Here is a 27,137-nt window from a genome sequence, read left to right on the forward strand (position 1 = left end):
CTTTCAGTATTTTTAGCATTCCTCAACTGAAAAAAAAAAAAGTTTTAAAGCTTTTTTTTTTATTACCCCTAAATAAAAGATTCATAGAAGTCCAAATAACGAAAACTTAAAAGATACAAAAAGGTTATATAGACTTTGCACCAATGTATGCACAAGCTTCTGTTTACCAAATCTATTTGTGCCAATCATTGTTTAGATTAAAAGTTAAATGGGTACGTTTTGAATGAAACTGTCAGATCCTTATGGATTTGTTTTACAAAGCTTTTATATCCCTTTTGTATAAACGTTTTTGTAGCTTAGACTTTCAAAGTTGGTCAAGTCAAGGTTTCATTAAAACTATCTTCATTTGTGTTTCAAAGTTTAACTAAAGTCATATGGGTTTGGAATGACATGAGGGGCAAGAAATTATTTTCATTTTTGGATGAGTTAATTAAAAACGCTCCCTTTTTCCAGCTCATGAACAATAAAAACAGGCAATCAGAATTGGAATGATTATCACATTTTTATAGTTACAGTTATTATATTAATCGTCCTTGGTGGGAATGGCCCTTTACAGCAGAGAAAGTCTTTATGTATCTTCACATGCTCTGGCTCTGAGAGGTCACTGCTTCATGAGGACAAACACTAGCATTAATTCTCCTCTGGAGGTGCACAACTTTATTCAGGCTTCCAGAAAGGCACTAAAATCAAAATGAGGGAGGCTAGATGAGACTCATGAGCAAATACACACAGTGGTCCGAGAGGATACACAGAACATTCCAGATATAGAAACACAACAGCACACAGCTAGCTACAGCACTGAACATATCCATCTAAGAGAGGTTGAGATGCATTTATTTGAGTGTGATTCATCCTTCATTGTACAGATTCTTCAGAGAGAACACAACCTCCAGCTACAGTTCATGCTTTAGTGTCATCTTCTCCTTCTGTTCCAATAAATATAATGAGGTGTGGTGGTCCCTGGGAAGCCTCTCTGATAGGACTGGTAAACTCCATCGGGTTAAGACAACAGCATTCCCATGACAGTGATGGCTATGTTCACAGTTCGTCTTTGTAGTACCCCAGCTTGGCGTTGGACATCTCCTTCCGTAGCTGCATAACCTCCCAGAACATCTGCTCTGCTTGGTAAAACACAGCGCCATGATGTGTTAGAAGGGAACCTTTCATAAGAACAAACTTCTACATTTTTACATTTTCCACTGTTGCAAACAACCGTCACATTAACAAATCCTGTGTTTTATACACTGTTGAACAGTAATGTTTTAAAATATAAGTAGTTTGTTAATTTACTTTAAGGTGTATTTTTATCTTGGGAAACTTTTACTTTCACTACATTCCAAAGTATTATATTGTATTTTTTAAGTCAACTACATTACATAAAAACATATTGTTCTTCGTTATTTTTAACTGAAAAAAATAACACCCTCTTCCAGGGTGATAGCAAAGTCCGATTCATAACTGAGCCGATTCTTTTCAATGAACCTGTTGAATCAGTTCACAGATCGCAATGAATGATTCATTCGCTTTTTAGCAGAAGCAGAAAAAAAGAAGTATTTGAGTTTTCAATAACGCATTTATCGGTAAATACCTTACATAATGTCTCTGTTACGTATGTAACCCTCGTTCCCTGAAGGAGGGAATGGAGACGTCACGTCTGTGACCAACAAATTGGGATCTCGCTTTGAGAAACCAATCTACTTTGAGTGTAAACTAAACGAGCCAATGAACATTGGCATGCGATGATTGCATCCAGCTGCCGTTGATCACAGAGTGAGCATAAAAAGGCAGCCAGTGCAATGCATACCAGGTTTTCAAAAAAAATTTATTTTAAATTTCCTGACAATTTACTCAGCCCCATGTCATCCAAGATGTTTATGTATATCTTTCTTCAGTCGAAAAGAAATTAAGGTTTTTGATGAAAACATTACAGGATTTTTCTCCATATAGTGGACTTCAATGGACTCCAAACAGTTAAAGGTCAAAATTACAGTTACAGTGCAGCTTCAAATGGCTATAAACGATACCAGACGATGAGTAAGGGTCTTTAAAAAAAAAAAAATGTATGCGCTTTATAAACACTTTTCTCTCACTTCTGCCAACTGTCAAAACCGGAAGCCTTTCCGGCAGATGACGTAGCACGTATGGGTCGCGCAAGCACCTCTGGGAAATGTAGAAGAAAAGGAAACAACGTTTCCTTTAGCAAAGGAAAACCAGTCTCCTCTTGGCTTATATTGAAATCCTCCGACATTTTCCTTAATAATTCCTTGTTTTGTGCTTCTAATTTGTGAATGGCATTTTGTTTTGTTCTCTCTCTGCGCTCGTCACTAATCACGCAACGCCGACGTGCTACATCATCCACTGGAGTGGTTTCCGTTTTTGACAGTTGGCAGAAGTGAGAGAAAAGTGTTTATAAAGCATATACACTTTTTTTTTAAATGACCAATCGTTTTGCTAGATAAGACCCTTATTCATCGTCTGGTATGGTTTATACCCCTTTGAAGCTGCACTGAAACTGTAATTTTGACCTTCAACCATTTGGAGTCCATGACGTCTACTACATGCTGCAATGTTTTCATAAAAAACCTTAATTTCTTTTTGACTGAAGAAAGAAATACATAAACATCTTGGATGACTTGGGGGTGAGTAAATTATCAGAAAATTTTAATTTGAAAGTGAACTAATCCTTTAACACATATGGGATCCTCTACATATGGAACCCAGCCCTCTACCGGTTCTCAAGGATTCAGCGAGTGAGGGCCTGGCACCGGACATTCCACTGCGTCTGGCTGCCGAGGGAATGGAGGAGCTCGACAGGGTCTTCAGTACGGACTCTTTGGAGTAATTTTAGCAAGTCGATACTAAACTAGGGCCTCTCAGCACTTCTACCCGTTTGAGGTGAGAACATAGGAGGATACCGGCTCCACACGAAGGCTATAGAATCTAGCGAACGTCTTGGGGGTCGCCAGCCTGCAGCTCTACAAATATCTGTCAGCGAGGCACCACGAGCCAGCGCCCAGGAGAATGCAGCACTTCTAGTAGAGTGAACTTGCAACCTGAGCGGGCAGGGCACACCCTATGCCTGATAAGCCAGTGTGATGGCATCCACAATCCAGTGGGCCACCCTGTGCTTAGAGACGGCCTTCCCCTTCTGCCGGCCTCTGTAACAGACAAAGAGCTGGTCTGAGGTCCTAAAGCTTTGAGTCTGGTCTACGTAGCATCTCAAGTCTCGGATGGGACAAATCAAAGCTAGGGCTGGGTCTGCCTCCTCCAGAGGCAGCGCTTGCAGGCTCACCACCTGATCCCTGAAGGGAGTAGTGGGAACCCTTGGCACATTGCCGGGCCGGGGCCGTGGGGCCTCAGGATTACCTGGGAGTCAGCCGGTCCAAACTCTAGGCACAAATCGTTGACTGAAAATGCATGCAGGTCCCTTACCCTCTTGATGGAGTCCAGTGCAAGCAGGAGCAGAGCTTTCATTGATAGAAACTTCAGCTCAACTGACTGCAAAGGCTCAAATCGGTCCTGCTGTATTGTTTTGAGCACCAGATACAGGTCCCAAGAGGGTATGGAGGGGGGCCGGGGAGGATTTAAACTTCTCGCCCCTTAAGGAACCTGATGACCAGGTCATGCTTTTCTACAGACTTCCCCTCCACTGGGTCATGGTTAGCAGCAATCACAGTGACATAGACTTTAAGGGTGGAGGGAGACAGCGTTCGCTCCAACCCTTGCTGCAAAAACCCTGATTGAGCATCTCCGGGGTTCTTCTTGGCAGTGAAAGGTTTGGAGAGGCAAACAGGTTTACCTGAGCGGCTCTGAAACATCTCCAAATCAGCTGAGCCATCTGGGGATGGAGTCTCCATTCTCCTGGGAGCATAGCAATATGGTTGAGTAGAACGGGAATGTGAATGGCACAAAGTGACCTCAGAACCTTCCGACTCCTAAGAAGGAGGTGGCGGGTGAGTTGCGACATGCGATGGGAATGCAGACCACCTTGTCGATTCATGTACGCAATGGTGGCTGTATTGGACCAGCACGTGCTTGCCTCGTAAGCGCCCTTTCCAAGGTCTGACAACGGGGTGAAGGTTTGGCGCCTCCAGACTAAACCATAAAGCCAGTGCTGTCCTCCCCTTAAATGAATTCAAGCAGTTCAGCACCAACCACGCACGTTCCTCTGAGGCGTGCTGTCTGTTCGACCGAATCCAACTCCATACCGAGAAAAGAGATCCTCTGCATCGGGGAGAGTTTGTTCTCGGCTGCATCGCCGAAAAAGGCTGGTCTGGAACACAGTGACATTGAGGAATGAGGTCCCTCATGTCGGCCAGACACAGCCAGAGATGGTACTCCTGGACCAGTAGCGGTTCTGAGCTCTTACAGAACTTCTGGATCGTGACCAACCCTCGTGTAGGTCCTTCAGTGCCTTGGCCTGATGAACCTGCAGTAACGCCATAGTGTGCAAGGCGGAGGCCAATCGTTCAGTCTCAAGAGAAATTGGCTCTTTCAGGGAAATGCTCTTTTACGTGCTGAGACGCACTGGGGAAACGGCCGCTTGCAGAGTTGAGGTGTTTAGTTGTTGATGTGATGAGGGGAAATGTCGACTCGTGAACGACCACCACTGCAGCGCCGTTCACCAACACAAAAAGCTCCCTAGAGCGCACTGAACTCGTCGTCACGCATGAAGATATTGCCAGGTGCAGAACGATATAACCGCTCGGCTCCGAAGCAAAAAGCTGGCATGCGTTGCACCGGCTGCCTTTTTATGGTCACGCTGTGATCAGCGGCAGCTGGATGTGGTCATCGCATGCCAATGTCCATTGGCTTGTTTAGTTTACACTCGAAGTAGATTGGTCTTTTGAAGCGAGATCCCAATTCGTCGGTCACCGATGTGACGCTGTGATTGACTGACTGAAAGGGTACATATTCAGTTGAATACACAATGATTTCATGCTGTAACAACAAATTGCTTTCATAAGTGAAACTAAAACAAAGTTATATCAAGTTTTGAATGATGTGACTATATAAGAGATTAATTATTAGCTTACCATCTTGTTGTTTGACTAGTCCTTGGAGGATGTAACGAATGTAGGTGAAGAAGTTGCAGACAGACGTGATCTGATGTAGGTAGAGAAGAAAAGTGACATTTATACAGACCTCAATATACCACAAATGAGAATGATGATAATATTCAATGCATAAAAACCAAACACTAAAATGTTGATGGGGTGAAAAGACATATTTCAAAAATCTTTAAAAAAAAAGATAAAATTAAAGTTGCTGTATGTAGGATTGACACAGAGTGGTTGAACTAGGTATTGCAGTCCACATACAAAATATTGGAGAGGGTTTTTTCCCCCGGTCCCTCCTCATTAGACTTGACGCACACGCAGGTTGCCAGATTGACGCTCTGACCCCTTTCGTTTGCCAGCTTCTATGACTGAAATGAAATACACTGTGTTTTCCGCCAACTGGCAACCCGGGGTGCTGAAATGCAATTGGGTAAACTGGCAGAGGGCGGGTTTCACAAACCAAAACAGAGACAGACATTCTGGGCAGGAACGCACATTTTCAAAGGAGAATAACTGACTGTAGCATTGTTTTTCAGATAAACAAATATGTTTACTTAGCATGTTTCTTAAATATCAGCAAACAAATTATGGTATTTTTATGCTTTGGTAGAGTCAAAAACTTACATACAGCAATACGATTAAACCTTTATTATGATACAACAGGCTTTTTTAAAGATAGAATTACATATTGAATTATTTTGATACTGAGGTGAAATATCTTGAGATTTACTCTGACAGCACAAACATGATCACCACTGGAAGGATTTGATTAATAATGGTCAATTTAACTTTTAAATGTAGGTTTGGGAGGAGCAGTTAGGTGTTATTTGTTTTTATTTTATTTTTTGTTTTTTGGTTTTCTCTCTCAGTTACAAAGTAATGGACAGACACAGTAATGTAGATTTTGTAATATTGCAGATTTTGCTATCTATTTTTATGTTAAATGCACTCATTGGTTAAACTTCCAAAATGAAATTATTTTTCACAAATTTTCATTTATGAACCGCTTGTTAAATATAGGCTTGTGGTGAAGTTAAATAAATAAATAAATAAATTAGAAGATTAATTTCTCCAGAATGAAACATACCAGCTACTCCTATCTCTTTGAATGGGGAAACATCAAATTCTCTAAAACTGTTCACTTATGATTAAATTTCATATTTGAAATCACCAAAGAAATCTGACAAAAACTGTCATAAATGTGGTTACTTTTGCTCAAATAGGGTTATAAAAAGCTTATTTTCCAGGCTAGATCAGCCAGTGCGCATGTCTCAGAACGCTGACTGTTTCTACAGCAGCCGGGACATCTAACAGCAGCTGCAGTGACGCGCTGACTTTACTGATTAGCGATTGGCTCTTTCATTCAGAAGGCAGGGCTTCCTGCGATTGAGCGGCCATATTAAGCGTTGCATTTTTCTCCATTCAAAACAATATGAGTGACACGTCTTGGGTATTCTATAGTCTTTGACACACCTCCCTCACGTTCAGGCCCAAGTCACATTTATGGTCTCATTAAGCAGTTTTTTTTTTGCTGGTCTTAAAGGGGTCATATAATGCTGCTAAAAAGAACATTATTTTGTGTATTTGGTGTAATTAAATGTTTATGCGGTTTAAGGTAAAAAAAAAAAAAAAAAAAAAAAAATTAAAAAAAATATATATATACGTGGCCAAAAGTTTTGAGAATTACATAAATATTGGAAATTGGAAAAGTTGCTGCTTAAGTTTTTATAATAGCATATTATAAGGGATCGGAGTGCCACCAGTGCAGAGCTTGCTCAGGAATGGCAGCAGGCAGGTGTGAGCGCATCTGCACGCACAGTGAGGCGAAGACTTTTGGAAGATGGCCTGGTGTCAAGAAGCCACTTCTCTCCAAAAAAAAACATCAGGGACAGATTGATCTTCTGCAGAAAGTATAGTGAATGGACTGCTGAGGACTGGGGCAAAGTCATATTCTCCGATGAAGCCCCTTTCCGATTGTTTGGGGCATCTGGAAAAAGGCTTGTCCGGAGAAGAAAAGGTGAGCGCTACCATCAGTCCTGTGTCATGCCAACAGTAAAGCATCCTGACACCATTCATGTGTGGGGTTGCTTCTCATCCAAGGGAGTGGGCTCACTCACAATTCTGCCCAAAAACACCGCCATGAATAAAGAATGGTACCAAAACACCCTCCAACAGCAACTTCTTCCAACAACCCAACAACAGTTTGGTGAAGAACAATGCATTTTCCAGCACGATGGAGCACCGTGCCATAAGGCAAAAGTGATTACTAAGTGGCTCGGGGACCAGAATGTTGAAATTTTGGGTCCATGGCCTGGAAACTCCCCAGATCTTAATCCCATTGAGAACTTGTGGTCAATCCTCAAGAGGCGGGTGGACAAACAAAAAACCCACTAATTCTGACAAACTCCAAGAAGTTATTATGAAAGAATGGGTTGCTATCAGTCAGGATTTGGCCCAGAAGTTGATTGAGAGCATGCCCAGTCGAATTGCAGAGGTCCTGAAAAAGAAGGGCCAACACTGCAAATACTGACTCTTTGCATAAATGTCATGTAATTGTCGATAAAAGCCTTTGATACGTATGAAGTGCTTGTAATTATATTTCAGTACATCACAGAAACAACTGAAACAAAGATCTAAAAGCAGTTTAGCAGCAAACTTTTTGAAAACTAATATTTATGTAATTCTCAAAACTTTTGGCCACGACTGTACATTACTGTTTCTACTTTATGCCCCGCCTTCTGAAACCTGTCGATTTTCACAAGGCTCATCATTCTGAAAAGCGAGGTGTAAACAAAGTAGTTTAAACACAGCATACACAGTGATACACACAGCATCTATACGATATGGTGGCGGCGGCGGCAACAACAATACTACAACGAGAATAAAAAGTAACGTTACACCTTTCTTTGCATGAACATCTGTGCGGGGTTATGCAAATCTTTCCACATACTGACGTAGATATGTGGGGGCATGTTAGAACGAGCCGTTTCAGAGGGGCGTGGACGAGTTTTAATAAAGAATATCACTTTGGATTTGAGACTTTAGTCTTTGCAACTTCACAGATCTTCTTTATTCACCAAGAGCTTGTAACACTCCAAAGAGAAAGGAAAATTTTAAGGACTTCAGCCATTTATTATTTAATGAGTTTTTAATCTAGTCACCTTATCAAAGATACCAAATTTGCTGAAGTGAATCTAGATTAAATGTTACAGCAGATTTCCAGGTCCCTTCTTTGCAATTGCTCTTTTTATTCACTTGCTTGATTTGGTAGGATGGTCTGATGTTCGAAGCATCAGCACATTGCCAAATATTTTCTGATATTAATGGTAGGGTGGCCATATGCGCCGTTCTGGCCAGGATTTTAATATTGCCTAAAATATCCAGGTTTTGGCTGTTTGCACATTGCAGGTTGATCGTTGTGTGACATTCATGAGAGCTATAGAGAGCAGAGCAGATGGCTCCTTTTGGGACGTGTCCCGTATGGCGCATATGGCCACCATAATTAATGGTAAACTTTTAATATGTTCACTTTGATATTTAAAACATTAAATCTACAACCATTGAAACACGTAAATATGCTTTCTTTTGAATATGTAACACATCAAAATGAGAAACATATGAATATTTTCTGAAGACGATCTACCCAAACATCCATTTTTCACTAAACACCAAATGGATGGTTTTCAAATAATTTCAGAGGAGATGCTGTGAAATCTATAACAAGGAAATAATGCAATACTCACCCGATAACGGCAAAATGGAGATACATAATAATAGCTGCTGGAGTCGCCAAACTTGATTCTGTGCTTGCAGGTTTTGGTTTGACCACATAGGGCACATTTCCTGCACAGTGGGAAAGAGATTGAAAGCTTTTAGAAATATATTATACTACAAACCTGATGGACATCTGAGGAGCAATTTAGGACTGAGATATGAACTTCCTGAAACAGACACTAGGGAAATCAAGACAAGGATTGGGAGGCAGGGTGGCACGGGTCAGATCAGGGGGACTTAAGGGTCTGATCACGATTCACTTACACGAGAGTCTGTGCCATCCTGCTGCCAAAGGAAGCCCATCGGAACGAGAACAAAATCAACAAAAGGACACAAATACAGAAGGAAAGAATGACGAAAGAAAGTCATGCTGACAGGCTATTCAGTACATGTGATCCACACAACACTTTTAAGCACGATGAAATAAAAATCAACAGCAGCATTAGAGAAATAGAGATTCATGAAACTACTTTCTTCACAAATCATGGGCCTAGACACAGGCTTTGTGTCTAGTGACTGTAAATTCAGCCATACTCACTTGGGTCCTCCACACTCAACAGCAGATGCTTTGACCACCGGCAGAGGCTGGAATCCCACCGGCTCCACGCTCAGTGTGTTCTGTTCCACCGCCTCCAGGATTGCAGATCCGAGCTATGGATCACACAAACTATAATAAGCCATGCACAAAATACACATTTAAAGAAGTGTCCTAAACTGCCCTATTTTTCAAATAGCATTTGGAAGCCAGATTAAATTTACAGAGTCAGTTTGTTTGAATGAGTCATTTTAATGAACTGGTTTAATGATGAATTACTGCTTCATTTTAATCATTACCCACAAGTTAACCCCACCCAAAGGTTTTGATCAAAAGTCCAAAATAAACTCTTAATAAAAGTGTTCTGTTACATGTGTGTACAGTTTTTTTCATGCCAATTTCAATGTTTATAACTGAAATAAACATGCTTTTTGTACTATTTTTTCGTTCTATTCAACATATGGCACAGGCTTACCTGTTAAGTTTTTACAAAAGACTAATGTAAGACTTGATTTTGATATTTTGTTTTTTCTCATACTATAATTAAAAAAAATTAAAATAAATTGTGCTGTAAAATCTACACACATTCAAGACCATAAGCATAAAATTACTTTCAATAATAACCAAGCCCAAAATACACCAGGAGACTTGTTTTGAAATGTTTATGCTTTACAACTTCTAGCTGGTCATTCAAAAAGATGAGAGAGATAAAATATGCACTCTTATGATCATCTACAGCAATGTTATAATTCATTAACAGCAGATCATGAGCAATCGCTTGGCATAAATGCACGGTATTCACTGATAGCAAAATGCTCTTAAACAATGAGCCAGGACACCACAACAGTGGAGCTGGGGAAGGTGGAGAGTTTCAGAGAAACTCTGAAAGTGAATGCTAGCCAGCCATATAAATGCAAGGCATTAAGCTCATTGGCTACATATGCAGCATGAACTAATCAGCTTGTGCCAAGTCGTTTAACTCTCTGAATATCATTACATTAACAACCTGTCAGCCTGCGCCATCTATAGTTTCATGACTGAACTATATATTTATCAACTTTTCCAGTTACATGCAGTGTAGTGCACTACTTTTTTAATTAGGAAGCTTGACTTTGGCTAACTACTTCACATTATGAGAAGCGTGTAGCTTTATAACCTAGTTTCATACAGTTGACATTCATGTTTTTAGCAATTCATGAGTAGATTCAACCAGCAGAGAGCAGCTGGAGATCTCAGTTTTTAGTCCAGATTCTCAACGATTAGCTGAGCTGTCACACTCGTATCGTGCTCATTGGAGGTAATCATTTACAGAAACTAATGTCTATGAAATAAAGTAGAAGGAGGTGCTCCTAAGTTCTACCGAGGGATGACAACAGAAGCATACCTCACTCTTAGAAAACGTCAGACATGGGTAGATGTCTTCTCTGTAAATGCGCTCAAGGAAGGAGCAGCTTCTCTCCAGGGTCGGATCCTCTTTCCACACTTTGAACTCATTGAAGAGCAGTGAATCCACCTAACAAACAAACACATATTGTCAACAACCCACACATACTATTTAATATCCCCAATTATAACACACATGTTAAAGTCCACAATGCTGGATAAAAGGAAGTTTCATACAAGATCATAAACTGTGTGGCTTCAGTCACAGTTCACTTTCATTATATGGAAAACAATGCCCAGTATGTAATCCAGGGCTCTAGACTAACTTTTTGCACTGGTTGCACTGGTGCGCCTTATTTTTTTCTTAGGTTCACCAGCACAAAAGTTAGGTGCACGCAAATTTTCGACCGCATTGCATTTAACACCACAGTTTTACAAGGTCATTTTTTTTTTTTTTTTTTTTTTTTTTTTTTTAATCGCTGTCCATATAGACAATATTGACTTATAAATGATTAACTAACAATCTGGTCAACAAAGTTCTTTATTTGAAGCACAATTCTACAAGAAAGGTAACTTACTGAAAAAGTGTTGCTGCTTAAAGTGCTTCACTGAGCTGAAATTTAATCTTTAATTTGATTTTTGGCCTTGGCTAAACCAGCTGGCCACACTCTCTCTAGCATCAAAATCTTCAAGACTTGGCCCCTCTACACTGATTCTTATCAGATCTTCCACTGTGTCTGAATGAAGGGATGCTCTAGTGTCTGATCTGAACAGCTAAACAGTCCCTAAACAGCTTATACTACTGTCTCAGCTATTAAAATAGTTCTGTTTTGTATGTAATAGCAAAGTGATTATATTTCCTTTAGTTTTTTATTCAGTTAACCCTCTAAGCGCCAAAGTCGCAAAATTGCGACAAGACGTCATACTTAATAAAACAGACTGTAGTTCCTAATATGGTGTAATATCTCATTTGTATTCCCTACCACTAGATGGCAGACATGTAGTACTTCGATTCTAGACCAACATTACGTCAAGTTGCTATTCAAAATGTTCGAGGAAATAGCAGAGCAAGTGAGCTATCATGTCACTGATGCGGAAGTAGTTCAGTTCATAGCGTGTGAGTAAATTGAGAGATTTGTGAGAGAAAAATCACCAAATGGCTAATAAAAAGTTGTACCGTGAGGATGTGTTGCAAATGTTATTCGCCAATTCTGACTCTGAAGGGGAATATTTGAACGTGCAAGGCGAGAGTGTTCATAAAGCACAAACAAATGATAATTTCGATCCTTTGCCCAACAGGGATAGGGGTGGCAGGGGTGAACATGGTTGAAGTGTCCATAGGAGAGCTGTTGCTGATCGCGCATGCTCTAAGGGGCCGCCGGCAGACAGTACAGGTGCAGTCAGTGTGGAGTAGGTGCGCTCTGTGCTGTGCCATGCAATGAGAGGTACCGTACTCTGAAGAACTATAAACTGTGTCACCTAGATACCTTATTGGGCAGATAGCTGGTCAACTGATCAAAAAATAGGCACATGCATGTTACTATGGCACAGTAATATAGTAATAATTAACTTCTTTTTCCTGATTTCCAGGTTTTTTTTTTCCTGATCATTTGGAATGAGAATAAAAAGACAAAAAACAAACTAACAAAAAAAAAAAAATCTTGCAAATAAGTTCAAACATCCATTCGATATCTGTTATTTCCTGAATATTACTGATGAACTGATCAAAAAGTAGGCTACTGTTCACATGCGTTTTACTATATAGTGTAGTAATATAGTAATAATTTAGTACTTTCTCCTGTTTTATGGTTGGCTTCCTCTTTTCTGATCATTTGGAATGAGGATAAAAAGACAAAAAAAAAAGACAAAAAAACATGCAAATAAGTTCAAACATCAATTCAGTATCTACTATTTCCTGAATATTATGAAATTTGAGATGGCCGCCCTCGATGACGTCATAATATGCAAATTAGATGCAGGTATAGCAGGTCATGCTATATAGAAAATCTGCTTGATTGTTTATATCATAGCAAAATGTGCCTATATTATCACTCATCTGTTTATGTAAAGGTAGATTTCAGGGCTCCAGACTCATTCTTCCCACTGGTCGCTCTTTTGTGACTAACTTTCTCATTTTGTAGTATTTTCATTTGATTTTGTTCCAATTTGTTTTTTTTTTGTGTGTAATTTTATCAGATTTTAGGTTCTAATCACTGACATGACATGACGTCACACTGCATAAGAATCAAAACGGCAGGCTTGATTAGACTGACTTGGTTTAAAGGGGATTAAAAAATGAGGAGTGGGTGGATGATTTGTATCATTGTACAGTGGTTGTGTTCACGCACTGGCAACACATATTTATGTCGAAACACCATGAAAAAGTGGATTTTGCATAATAGGTGCCCTTTAAGTGCTCCATGGTGCAAACACTTCTCAAAAAGCCTAGTCTTTTTTGACTTTTTATTTTAAAATATTTATTATCTAAAATTCTGGAGAAGGCTGTCTATTTTAATCAGATTTCAGACCTGTCCACCTCAAAATATCTAATGACCTTTTGCTCTTTGACAATTTAGGGAACTGTGTAGTTCTCCGTTATCTTACCAGGATTTGACACTGTAGATTATGGAATTCTTTTAGAGTATTTAATCATTAGGCAGGGATTTGAGGCAATGACCTTATACTGTTTTCTTCCTATTTAAAGGACAGAAGTTTTTCTGTAGAGCTTTGAAATGACTCATCTACGTCTTCTGCTCATAGAGTGTTTGTGGGGTGCTTCAAGGCTCCATTCTAGGTCCCATCTTGTTTTTCCTATAAATGTTACCACTAGGTACTATTTGTCAAAAACACAATGTCACTTATCATTGTTATGATGACGACACACAGTTTTATTTTCCTTTGAAGGTCAAAGATAGTTTTGCATTAACCTCCTTGCTGTATTATCAGAGTGAGATCAATACATACAGTAAACAGCTGTAAAATTTAATGATGCTAAAGTGAAAGTAGTTGTGTTTAGTTCTATCAGTTCAACCAAAAATATAACTATAAGCCCTTATTTCTAAATTACATAAATCAAGCAAGAAATCTTGGTCTGATCTTTGATTCAGAAACATTTTATAAGCAACTGAACTGACTAAAAGCTGTATTTTTTTTTTTCTTTAAAAACTATGGGCAAATGCAAAAATTAAAATATCTGTGTCTTTTAATGATATTAACATATACAAGCTTTCACATCAAATATGGTAAACAGAAGTGCAATCTGCAGATGCAACTTTTCATATCAGAAACTGTCCTTCATAAGTCTTTTTAAAGTGCTCCATTATGGATTTTTGAAAATGACCTTACATGCAATGTGTAATACAGCTCTAAGTGAATGAAAACATCCTGCAAAGTTTTAAGTCTAAAAGTGCACTGTGTATAAAGTTATAAGTGACGTCAATCTGAAACATTAGCATATTTATGCCTGCCCAATCGTTGTGTGCGCAGACCCGGGAATTGTTGATCTTCTCCTTCCTAAAAAAGTGTGGGATTTTTGTGTGGAGGAGACTGTGTTCTGTGCACAAATCTCAACTCATTTTCTACCCCAACTTCAAAATCATCCGAAATCGCTGCAGAAGCACCGACAAGAAGTGACAAAGTGAACGTGCAAGAATGGTCAAACACTCTTTAAAAAAAATAAAATCAATTTTAAACAACGATGTAGGACGATTTTCAAGTTCAAGTATGTATGCGCATTGCAGAGCTAGACAAGACTAGTTAAAAGTGTATAATTTTTTATTTATTATTTAAGAAAATTACCAATCGTTTCGTTATATAAGTTGCGACTGATAAATTCTTTGCGACTGAAGAAAGGGAGACATGAACATCTTTGGATGACATGGGGGTGAGTAAATTATCAGGATATTTTTATTCTGAAAGTGGAGTAATTCTTTTAATAACTGTTGCCGTCATGTACTCTGAAGCCTACTGTAGCATGAAAAATACGTATTTAAGTTGTGTGTATTGTGTTCGCTCCATGCAGCTTGTAGGTGTCTGTCTAACAGCAATATCTGTTCACTGGCAATTGTCTAGAAATGTATGGATGAATAGTGAATGTTTGTCGTTGTTATTACTTGTAGTTCTGATAAAGAATAGAGCAATATGTTAGTGTTCAAACTGCAGTGCTTTATCAATATGTTTCTGCATTGGGCTAACACATATAACATGGCTGTATGGGTGTTAACCACCAAGCTGTTCTGTTATTGACCTGCGCTGCACGCAGTAGACCAATCATGACAGACTGGGTCATCAGACCAATCAACGCAGTTTAGCGTCATGCAGAGGAGGAGTTTGTTAAAATTAATCGTTAAGCGAATCGTTTGGGAGTCATTGAGCAAAAAAGGAAAAAATAAATGCATATTTTAAGACAATGAAAGTGTTTTTGACCTTGCATGCATGTCAACCTGTTGTTGGGGACTCCCAAAACCAAAATATGAACCTTTGATTACTCATAATAGCGGCACTTTAAATCACATATGAGAACCCATCTACTTGCACTTGCTTTTGAAAGTTCTTTGGTTTTTTTTTTATGTTTTATTCTTTGTTTTATTATTTTGCTGATATACTGTTATTATAATAATATATAGGGACTTTAAAATGTAGATGTTACTTGTTTTATAACTGTTGCTCATATGTTGTAACAATTTATAGTACTTTGGTCACTTTTGGTTTTTAAATGTGCTGTTTGGACAATATATTCAGTTCTGTGTGTAGTCAAAAAGAGCACTGGATAAGTGCTAGGGAGATTCAGCTACATATAAACTCTTTAGATAAAATAAATTTGCTTGTGATTAATAAGACATCAATGGCTGACATGGAACAAACCCAGGGATATATGGGAAATTTCTGTAGGTGTGGGAGTGATGCTACACAAACAGACGTTCACCACTAGATACAAACCTCTTTACACTCACGTACAATGGGCTGCGTCACTGCAACCTCCTGCTGACTGCCCAACATGGCACTGCTTGTGCTCTTATTTCGAGCGTGGCCTTTCTTAAAAGGGGCTTTGGGTCCGGGAGGCATTTCTTTACAGGGGGAAGTGGGAGAGGTTGACAGGACCAGAGTCTTCAATGCAGCCACTTCGGCCTGAAGAACATCAATCTGAATCCAAAAGGAAAGACTGGTGAGATTTCAGGGGTTTAAAATGAGGTATTTACTAAAGATAACATTCAAAAAATATTTAAAAACCCTGAAAAATTTATAACAATATTAGAGGCTATTCACATAGAATAGTTTTCTGCATAAAAAATCTGAGACGCAAAATGATGGAGAAAAGATATGTGTAAATATTTTTTTTTTTTTTAGTTTGGCAAATATTGAAAGTTCATTTTAAACCCTGTACAAAGAGTCTCATTGTGCAGGTTTCACACATGGTTCATCCAGTCATATTTATAATATTGTTTGAATGAATAAAACTTAATCATGAACAATTTCAGACCATTTTGCAAACCCATTTCTAAGGTTGTGATTTTAAACAGCTGATAGAAAAAAACTCAAGACTTAATCACTGAAATATTATAAGAAAAAAAATAGTTTTCAGATCAGTTTACAGTAATCTACATTGACATAAAAGGATTTATGAGTAATATTTTACTGGAGCACAGCTGTATTTTACTGGCGCAGTAAAAGAGTCTATCGACGCCCCTGAATAAAGCACAAATTGGGTTAAGACATGTTTTTTGGGTGTTAAATAATTGCAAATACCAGTAAATACTACTGCAAACCTTAGTAAAGAATTTTACATGAATCATTTAAATCCTCCCATATATTCACAGTCTGAAAGGGAAGCTCCTACAAACGCATATGCAATTAGGCCAGACCTAAAAATAACTGTCCACACCTTTTCATCTCTAATTTTTTTTTACTGTGTGTCTTTAGTAAATCCTGACATTAGTTTTTTTTTTCTTTAATGTCAAAAGAGGGTTTGTTCTAGCGCAATCTGTTGGTAAATCTGGCCTATAAGATATTATAAATAAATAACCACAGTTTAAGTTCAATCTTTTGTCTTGGTGACACTGATAGCCATTAATGGTTTGGTTAATTAGCTTTTTCTTCTAGCTGAACTGCAATGTATTCGCTCGTTTAGCTAGTTTATTTGTAAAAATGTAGAAAGTGCTGTCTCATGTTAGCATAACTCACCTTTCCTAGTGCCTCCTTCAGTTGTTTTTCAGCTGTGGCTTGCTTCAGGTTTGCTTCATGCACCATCTTATGAGCCTCCTGTTGACAACATCACAGATCAGATCCACATTAAACACAGACTCGTCTGAGAATAACCCACACCAAGACACACCTGTACCACTAGACCAGACCAGACTAGAGGCACCTGGCAGAGCAGCGCTATGGTAGGATGAGGACACTCAAGGACTTAAAATAAACAGAAAAGATGAGGGAAACCAGAAAGTAAGAAATGAAAAAAAAAAAATAATAATAAATCAGGATAGTATGAAATGCATAACAGAGAAGGGGAAGTGAAACTTCAGAGCAGGTTACCTTAACACTCAGCACATCTGGATTCATATTATGTGAAGATCAAAATAATGTACATCATACGTTGACCCTGTCCACATGATTTGAGAAGCTTCAGTTGAAGTATTTGGAAATGGACACTTGTTTAATTCAGAAAGATTCTTTAGAAATATAACTTTAGACATAAGATTATTTAGAAATATAACTTTAGAAATAAGCCTGGGTATTGACACAGTTTTCACAATTGAATTTGATTCTGATTCACAAGTTCTCAGACTTGATTGTGATCGCAATTCATTGTAAATATTCCAGGTATGCCTACATGTCAGTTTTGTTAAGCAAATCAATCAAAATAAACATAAAACCTTATTTCCAAAAACGATGTGTAAAATGCAATAGAAATCTGTGAAGAATCTGTGAATTGTCTGGGACTCTTTAAACTTTATTTAGCTTTATTTGACCATCTTTACTGTTTTCTGTAAATATAAACACATTGTGATTTTGATGGATGCAACACATTCAAAAAAGTTGGGACAGAGGCAAAATAAAAAGTGAAAAGTTGGTAATAGTTGTTGGTGTCGTTATTGGGTAAAACTACCAATGTCAGTCTTTGCAAGCAAAGATGGGTCGTGGATTACCACTTTGTACCAAACCTAATGAGATAATTGTGAATCTGTTCAAAAATTTAATTTCTCAATGCAAGATTGCAAATAATTTAGCCACCCATCGTTTCTATGCAGAGATGCTATCAGGTTCTCTGAAAAGCAAACAACATTGTTTGTCGCGGACAACTAAGTGATGTATATGCTATGTTGTATAATGAATAAGAAGACACTTGTTCTTTGCTTTGTTTTATTTTAAATAAGAAGGTGTAACATTTAAATGTATTTAAAATGGGGAAAAAACACAAAACTCAAATACATATGGAGGGAGGGGTTCTAGCAGACCAATCACAGTGCTTGTGGTCTGTGTAGAATTGATGCAACATTTTTGGAGAGGTGCACATCAGGCTACGGAGTAGCTTCGACGCAGAAGTATAAATCAGTCTTGTATCAAGCTAGAAAATTCCACTTGCAAAACTGGAGCAATTAGTAACTATTCTCAATTAATAACTAATAACATTCCTCTTTCCCAACTTTTTTTTTTTGAGTTTGTTGCAGCCATTAAAAATCAACATTTGTTGATATTTACAAAATACAATTAAGATGGTGAGTGAAAACATTGGAGTTCTTTTATTTCTTTGAAGCAGATTGTAGATTTTATTGCATTTAATAACATGTTCCAACTTTTCTGGAAAAGGGATTGTATAATAGAGTTCTGCAGTGATGACATATTTTTGTAGGTGAAAAGTCCTGAAACATTTTAGCACTTCCAGTTCCATTGTTCTGAAGTCAATGTGTTTTTTGTTTTTTTTTGTGGTTGTTGTTTTTTTTTTTTTTTGGTCATATGCCTGAAATAAGGTCAATGGTTAACACAAACCCAATCTATTTTCACATTTGTGACCCTGGACCACAAAACCAGTCATAAGTAGAACGGGTTTATTTGTAGCAATAGCCCACAATACATTGTATGGATCAAAATGATCACATTTTCTTTAATACCAAAAATCATTAGGATATTAAGTAAAGCTCATGTGCCATTAAGATATTTTGTAAATTTCCTACTGTAAATATATCAAAACTTAATTTTTGATTAGTAATATGCATTGCTAAGAACTTCATTTGAACAACTTTAAAGTGCGATTTTCTCAATATTTCGATTTCTTTGCACTCTCAGATTGCAGATTTTCAAATAGTTGTATCTCGGCGAAATATAGTCCTGTCCTAACAAACCATACATCAATGGAAAGCTTATTTATTCAGCTTTCAGATGATGTACATTTTCAAAACATTGACCCGACCCTTATAATTGGTTTTGTGGTCCAGGTTCACATTTTATTCTACAACATAAAATACTTTAAGAATAGCCTGTGTGTTTATTTATTTATGTATCTGTTTTGAAGAAGGCAGAACATGTGCTATATGCTAACACATGGCTAAATGGGGCTACGGAGTTTGTCAACAGTTTGTTCAGTTGAACTTCAGTTTTATTTTCAAAACAGCTTAAGCAATGTGAAGTGGACTAAACATCTGCTGTACTCTAATTTTCATGGCACCCTAGAACCAAATTATGCAGTAAATGATTGCAAACTAGTTTCAACGTTCTGACTATAAATTTCTGGGATTGTTACAAAAGTTTGATAAACAGTCAGAACAAATGGGAGGTTTTTATGTGAACTGATTTACAACCCTGATAGCACACGCACGTCATTGAGGCATATTCAATGGGTGTGATTTTATGGACTATAATTTATGGGGCACTTGCTATACTATATATAGTAGATGATGTTTATGAATGTGCCTTTGTCTATTTGCTCTTTTTATACAACAAATTTGATATGTTCAATTCTTTGTGAATTTCAGTTTGTTTTTCAAAAATAAATAAACAAATACACCGAGTTTTAATAAATATACACTACCAATCAAAATTTGTGGCAAGTTTGAAAGAAATATATAACTTTATAAAAGTATATACTATAAAAGATTTCCATTTCAAATAAATACTGTTTTTAATACAACTGTTTTCAATATTGATAATATTATGAAATATCTTCTTGAGCAGAAAATTAGCACATTAGGGGCCAGTTTTACTAACAGCTTGTGCCAGCGCAAACCGTCTTTTGGCATTAAAATAGTACTTTCAGTACAAATCAGTGACAAATCAGTGCTGAAAAGGCTTGGAGACAGTTATTTTTGCGCCTGACCTTATTGAATATGCGTTTTTAGGAGTTTCCCTTTCAGACACAAAAGTTATGGGAGGAGAGTAATCGAATGAATCACGCAACGCATTTTACTAACGTTTGCGCTCGTCAAATTACTAGTATTTTCGCCATTATTTAACACCCAAAAAAAGCATGTCTTTAACTACTTTGTGCTTGAAATGGCTGTAATTATTGTTGCTAGGAGGAGGTTCTTTTCAACGTACTGTGGCTTCTGTATTTCTTTATACTTTATTTGGGACTATGCAAATTAATGCTGCACTTGGTATATTGCGTTGGTCGATATGTAAATGAGATGTTGCGTCTGTGTTTGCGCATTGTTAGTAAATCACCCAGAGAAATTTCTACACCCATCTGCACTGTTTTGGAATTGCGCTCTCGCACTAATTTGCCCTGTTTAGTAAAACTGGCCCTAGAATTATTTCTAAAGGTTCATGTGACACTGAAGACTGGAGTAATGACTGCTGAAAATTCAGCTTTGCCATCACATAAATAAATTCCATTCTATAATATATTATAATATTTTATTTTAAATTGCAATAGTATTTCACAATATTACCATTCTACTGTAATCTTGATCAAATAAATGCAGCCCTGATAATAAGAGACTTTCAAAAATCTCAAACTTTTAAATGGTAGTACTGTATATATTGAGGTTAAAAAACCTTTTTATTACTATGTATTGTTAACATGGTGCTTGTAAATCAAAAAAAATTTTAGTTTTACTTATCGCATATATAAAATATACCCACCATACAAATAATATAATTTCTCTATTCACACTGTTACACTTTTAAGTTAAGAGTTGAAGTGTGGAGAGAGTGCCATCAAAAACCATTTTAGTTCTGTATTCTGTATTTATCTATTTGTGTTGACCCATCACAGTGCTGAGTGTTCAGAATAACTCCAGATGATCAAGTGCTTCCAGACACACACAGATCTGCTCTGTCATTTGGCAGAAAAAAACAAACAAACCTCAAAAAGGCTAGCAGTGAGTTCCTCCAGCTCCTGCCCCAGCTGGTCTCTCACTTTAGAAAGCCTCTCACACTCCTCGTCTTTTAACTTAAGCTCCCAGACACATGCAATGACATGAACAGAATACAAAAATGAAAAACAGAACAGAAAAACAGGGAATGTATGGCTCATTCTCTCATTAAGCCATGACTTAAAAGGGTGGATGATACAACACACACTCCAGTATTGTTTTACAAAAAAAAAAAAAAAAAAAACCCCGAAAAAGTACTATTGGAAAAAACAATAAATGTACGGTTTCTTTTTGGGCAGCATTTTAATGACAACAGCAGATGCAGGCTGGATTCGAACCTGTGGTTATTGTCTTATTAGTGTTAGCTAAAACTGTTTTTGTTAATTGAAAAAGTTAAAAGTTTAAAAAGTTGTTTTTGTTAATTGAAATAAAGCTGAAATAAAAATAAAAAAAATAAGAAAAATAAAAAAGTAAACTTTTTTTTTTCAGTTAGCTTCCAAGGCAACATTTCTAATTTTCAAGTGAAAGTACTGAAATTAATGTGAAATACAAATATAAAAAGAATAATATATATTCAAAATATAACAGAATAGAATAGAAATAATTCTAAAACAACACTATTGCTAGGTCATGTCTCACATTAATATATGCTTGGGTTTAAAGTATGGTTCGGGTCAGTATGTATCTTTGTTTATCTATCGACCTAGGGGTGCATGATAAATATGGACCGATAATTAATGCGCATCTCGTCAGTAAAGCCGGTTCTCTAATCATCGGTAAATTCCATCAAGTGCGTGATTTCACATACTACACAGAGCCATGGTTAACTGACAAGCTGCGCAAATCCACGCTGATAATGAACTGGATTTGTTTTTTTAATTTGATGTACATCGCATCATGAAAGAAAAGATCTGTTGCTATCTCTGTTATGTTGCAACTTTAAAATGTCATGGAAACAATTAATCTGACAGAAATCTTTCCAGTTCAGTTTTACGAACTCAAACTAATAAACTTTGCCCATTGCGCTAATAAACTTTATCCACTGGACAATGCACACACTTTTAAAAAGACAGAGGTGACGTATGACATGTATTTGATCTTTGATTATGCAAAACCTGCTGAAGCATGCTTATAACTGTGCAAGTGAAAAAAAAAAAACCATAACAGACTCACGTGTTACAAACTTAACATTGTTTGTGCCCACAATAAATCAGAATGTCCACCCCTAGTAGAAAATCTAGAGCTGTGACTGAGTCAAACAGAAAAACTAAATAACAATCCTTTTCCAAATGCACCAATTCACCATTTTTGGTTGAAAACTATATGAGTGTTTATATTTAGCAAATAGTTCTTGTCAGGCATTTGTTGAACACATTTCTCTCTTCGCAAAACGACTCTTTTGTGGCTGTGCTGAGCTGCTATATTCAGATCATGTCACAATATTTCATAAATACTGTTAATGACATGGTTTTTCCATAAAGGAAAAGGACAGATGTCAAACTGGATTAATAGAATATTAAACATCACTGGCGGTTCCTCACTTCATGTCGTGTCCACTTTTGACTATCAGCATGAAACCTGGTCTACTCTGCAGCTTATTTTGGCCCAGAAACATTCACTTGGATAAGAAAATAATGACATAACCAGACAAACCTTCGTTTGACAAGCTATTTAGAGGCAGGACTGTCTTATTGAAGATACCACAATATTAAATTGATATGGGGGAAAAAAAAAACTTTGTTATTATGTTGTTTACATTCAGCATGCACGCGCTTTCGCTGAACGTAATCAGTGTTGTTTTGCATTCAGTAGACAACACGCACATGCTGAACATAAACAATGCTCATTACATTGATAACCTTCTGGGGTACTCTCCAAAATGGCGGAAGACGGTAACTCAGAGAGAAGAATTGCTGAATAAATTAAGTTATTATTGTTTTCTTTGCGCACAAAAAGTATTCGAGTAGCTTCGTAAAATTGCGGTTGAACCCCTGATGTCACATGGACTGTTTTACCGATGTCTTTGCTACGTTTCTGGACATTGATTGTGGTAGTACCCTTGCTGTCTATGGAGGGTCAGAGAGCTCTCAGATTTCATCAAAAATATCTTAATTTGTGTTCCGAAGATGAACAAAGGTGTTATGGGTTTGGCATGAGGGTGAGTAATTAATGACAGAATTTTCATTTTTTGGGTTAACTAACCCTTTAATATGCAATACATGCTGCTGCATTAAAGAGTGCCAAAACAATATTTATTATGACAGAATTTGTAAGTTGAGACTTTGTTTCATATCTCAAATAGCAGAGCAAAAAGCTTATTGTGATTTACTGGATAACAGGCGCACTACAAATAATATTTAGTGAAGTTTGTTCATCAGCTGAAAACAGCATAGACTAAATGATCGATTGATTAATCAAAATGAGAATTATTTAAAAAAACGAGAAGTCACCAGTTTTAACCCAGCACTAGATATCTGTTGTGAATTACATTGTGTCCTAACCAGAGGCATGTGATAAAAGGTATATTTTCAGAGTCTGGAAATTTGTTTGTGATGTGCGTAATTTCTCATTCGTTTTGGTCAAATGCACCTGCTTAATTAATAAATGTTAAGTTTAGAAGTGTGATCGTCATTGGTTTAGTGTCTCACCCGTTGTGCTTTGGCGAGCTCCTCCTTTAGCTTCTCATTGCCTTTCTCTCGGACCTCCATAACTGATGGACTTCTGAGACGGGACAGACTGTCTGCGCTCAGGCCCAGAACATCCTCTCCATCAGCTGACGGGACGTTGCCATCCACTGCATCCACTGCAGTATCATTTCCACTGTGGAGACAAACATCAATTTGATTTAGAAACTTTTTCTTCAGTCTAAAAAGAGCTTTTATTGAAACTAAGGTGAGGGATATTTTATGGATAACTTTCCATAAAAGTAAAAATTGTCCATTTTGATTTCATGATGACTTAAACTCCATCAGACCGTCAAGAATAAAACATCCAGGCACATAGAGTACTTTTAAAAAGTTTGGAAGCATTATGATTTAAGTGTTTTTAATGAAGTCTCTAATGCTCACCAAGGCTGCATTATTTGACCAAAAAAAAAAATATTTGAATATATTTAAAAATGTCATTTATTTTTGTGACTCAAAGCTGAATTTTCAGCATTACTCCAATCTTTAGTGTCACATAATCCTTTAGAAGTCATACTGATAAATACTGATTTGCTGCTCACTTATATTGGTGCTCAGTTATTAATTATATATATATATATATATATATATATATATATATATATATATATATATATATATATATATATATATATATATAATTATTATTTTTTTAATAAAATACTGTTTCACAGTATTAGTGGTTTACTATATTTTGAGCACATAACTCCAGCCTTGGTGAGTAGAAGAGACTTAATTAAAAACATTTAAAAATTGTAATGTTTTCCAGCTATTGACAAGTACTGTAGATTATATCCAAACACATCTGCTATTGCTCATAAGCTTCTGATGGCATTTCCTCAAAATAATACAAAATACTTCCTTTTTGATACTATTTTTGGCTTTTGCCAAATACAGTGGGACAGGAAACAGAAATGGGACTGGGACACAGTGTTGTCTCGATCGTTTCTCATGTCGTTCCACCCCTGTACGACATAACTTTCTACTCTGCAGCATAAAAGCAGATATTTTGAACAATACTGGTGACCAAACAGTTTTTGTGACCAATGACTTGGCATTTAATGGAAAAAGAAAAAAGAAAAAACATTTCTCAAAATATCTTCTTTTATGTTCCATAGAAGAAAGAAAGTCAAAGAGCTTTGGAGCGACATGAGGTGTATTATACACAGACACACACACACACACACACACACACACACACACACACATATATATATATATATATATATAGTTGGTTACTAAAATTAACTGACTGGAGTAGCTTGTCAAATACATCCAGTATAGACAGTGTTGCCAAGTCCATAGTTTTCCTGTAGAATTGGGCTACATTTACACTGTTGCTACAGGTTGTTTTTTAGTCCACAGGTTAAAGCAATCTCCCCAGAACACAATTTTCTGACAAGGAGACCCCTGACTGAGTGGAAAACCATGGAATAAAAATGTGTTTGGGCTTGTTTTTAATATTGATTGAGCTGGTTTTGTTTCTCAGACCTGGCAACCCTGAGTGTAGACACTGTTTTTGGTTTACCTGCTGTTTCTGGAGTCTCACCTGCCATTGAGGGTGTCCTCTGTGCCCAGTTGACGGGGGGTCGAGTACACGGGCTGGGTGGGCAGCTGGTCGGCTCTGAGAGCATTGGGTGCATTCTGGCTAGAAGTCAAAGAGTGTGTGCGGAACAGTGTGCTGGGGGGAGCGTTGTGCTTTGGTGGGGTCGGGTCTATAACGCCATGACGATCTGGGGTGGTGGGTGACGCCAGGTTCACCTCATGGAACCCTTCGAGTGGTTCACTGGCCATAGCCGCAAATATCTTCATACAGTAATCTGTGCAAACATCAGGAGGATAGGTAGTTAAATTACGAGAGCAAATAAGAGCAAAATCCAATGACAACGACCAAAACCATCTCATTAGGATGTGCACAATTACATATTTTTAAAAAAGACTCGTCAGTGCTAATAGCTAACTTGCGCTGAATGATTATGTCTGTTTAATATAATGGTAACACTTTACAATAAGACTAAGGTTTCATCTAAACAGCGACCAAGATCTTTTTTAGTTTATTTCACAGTAACGATATATATCACAATATAGTTATTTTTTCTTTAGATAAAGTCCTTATGATATCAGATAGTGTCAAGATCACAAAAAAACTGATAAATAATAATAAAATCTCAAGATCGCTGAAAACAAGTAATCAGGCAGCAATTAAATAAGAATAAGAAACTAATTACAAGCAATAGGATAAAAAAACTACAGTAGAACAAATTAATAAGAAATTATACATACACTGTATAAAGCAAATGTAAAAAAAAAAAAAAAAAAAACCTGCATATTCTTCACTGTGCAAATTAGATATATATTTCTTTTTATTACAGTTACAAAAGAGATTTTCTCGCTTCTGTTGTTTGATTAACAGACAGCAGGAATATTAGACTGCTGTCACTTTAAGAGCTGCCTGGATTCAATATATTGTTACATGTTTTCTTTCACTTAAGACCTAAATTACTGTGTTTACGAGGATACTTGCAAAGACAGGCATTGTGTATTTAACCCTTCAAGGCCTATAAAATGGCAAAAATAACACCATTCAGCACTGCCACGCTCTCCATGTGCGAGCGCCTCTTTGACAGTGCTCAGAAACAGTCTCCCAGACATCGCACGCATATAGTGAAATTAGTTCTCTTTCGCTGCTGATTGCATTTCAGCAGCTTAAAATCACTTTTTTTTAAACCGCAATGATTAAAAACATATGCAAACAATAACTTTTTGTGACCATGCAGCACAACAATGTCACATGAGTGTGTAACTACGATAGAAACAATAGTCTCGCAAGCAATCCTGATGCTGTGTTTGGATGTAAGACTGAGCATAAGAGTCTTCATTTTCTCCCAACATCTGAGCTGCTGAGGAAACTGTGGATTACTTTAATTTTTCAAGGTAATGCGCCTCAAAATCTACCTAAATACGTGCATCACTCCAGACTCCTTTGTGAATGTCATGGTGTTATAGTTCTTAGCATTTTAACCATATTTGTGTGCGTACATTAAGTATTTTTTTAACTGATCAGTGGCACGCTTGTGAGATTAGTTTGTGCCATCTTAGCTCAGGAGTCGTTCGGTTGCATGGTCGCGCAGCGCGGTCCATTGATTCACACTGATGACACGTCTGCGTGGCACAAGCTCTGCAACATCATGCTGTCTCGTTCCACTTTCAGTGCATTTGGCTTCCCATTTAAAGCCATACACTCCAAAACAGCTCTTTTTAGACACACCCAAACAATAAAATTTTCCAGCTGTTATAATAAATGATCAGTTGGGTATTTTGGGCTAAAACTTCACAAACACATTCTGGGGACACCCAAGAGCAATATTACATCTTGTAAAAAGGGGCATAA

At 37.3% G+C, this 27,137-nt stretch overlaps 1 protein-coding gene across 8 annotated transcripts in view; it reads right to left on the reverse strand.

The window, feature by feature from the left end:
- Positions 1 to 483: 483 nt before the first annotated feature.
- LOC109052007 (rab-3A-interacting protein-like) overlaps positions 484 to 27,137 on the reverse strand; it is a 37,342-nt gene continuing 10,688 nt past the window's right edge. For 2 of the 8 annotated variants that reach the window (XM_042722408.1, XM_042722407.1), the window contains exons 3-13: positions 25,296 to 25,566; positions 23,711 to 23,882; positions 21,053 to 21,148; positions 16,933 to 17,010; positions 15,691 to 15,894; positions 10,754 to 10,882; positions 9,373 to 9,485; positions 9,099 to 9,119; positions 8,804 to 8,903; positions 5,037 to 5,106; positions 484 to 1,121 (exon numbers count right to left, since the gene is read on the reverse strand). In XM_042722408.1, the coding sequence (XP_042578342.1) occupies positions 1,039 to 1,121; positions 5,037 to 5,106; positions 8,804 to 8,903; positions 9,099 to 9,119; positions 9,373 to 9,485; positions 10,754 to 10,882; positions 15,691 to 15,894; positions 16,933 to 17,010; positions 21,053 to 21,148; positions 23,711 to 23,882; positions 25,296 to 25,566 (1,337 nt within the window). In that variant the 3' untranslated portion in view covers positions 484 to 1,038. The remainder of the gene's footprint in view (positions 1,122 to 5,036; positions 5,107 to 8,803; positions 8,904 to 9,098; positions 9,120 to 9,372; positions 9,486 to 10,753; positions 10,883 to 15,690; positions 15,895 to 16,932; positions 17,011 to 21,052; positions 21,149 to 23,710; positions 23,883 to 25,295; positions 25,567 to 27,137) is intronic. The other 6 variants (XM_042722411.1, XM_042722410.1, XM_042722409.1 and 3 more) reach the window with 6 other exon arrangements.

This window comes from Cyprinus carpio, chromosome B4, assembly GCF_018340385.1.
Source record: "Cyprinus carpio isolate SPL01 chromosome B4, ASM1834038v1, whole genome shotgun sequence".
Lineage (NCBI taxonomy): Eukaryota > Metazoa > Chordata > Actinopteri > Cypriniformes > Cyprinidae > Cyprinus > Cyprinus carpio.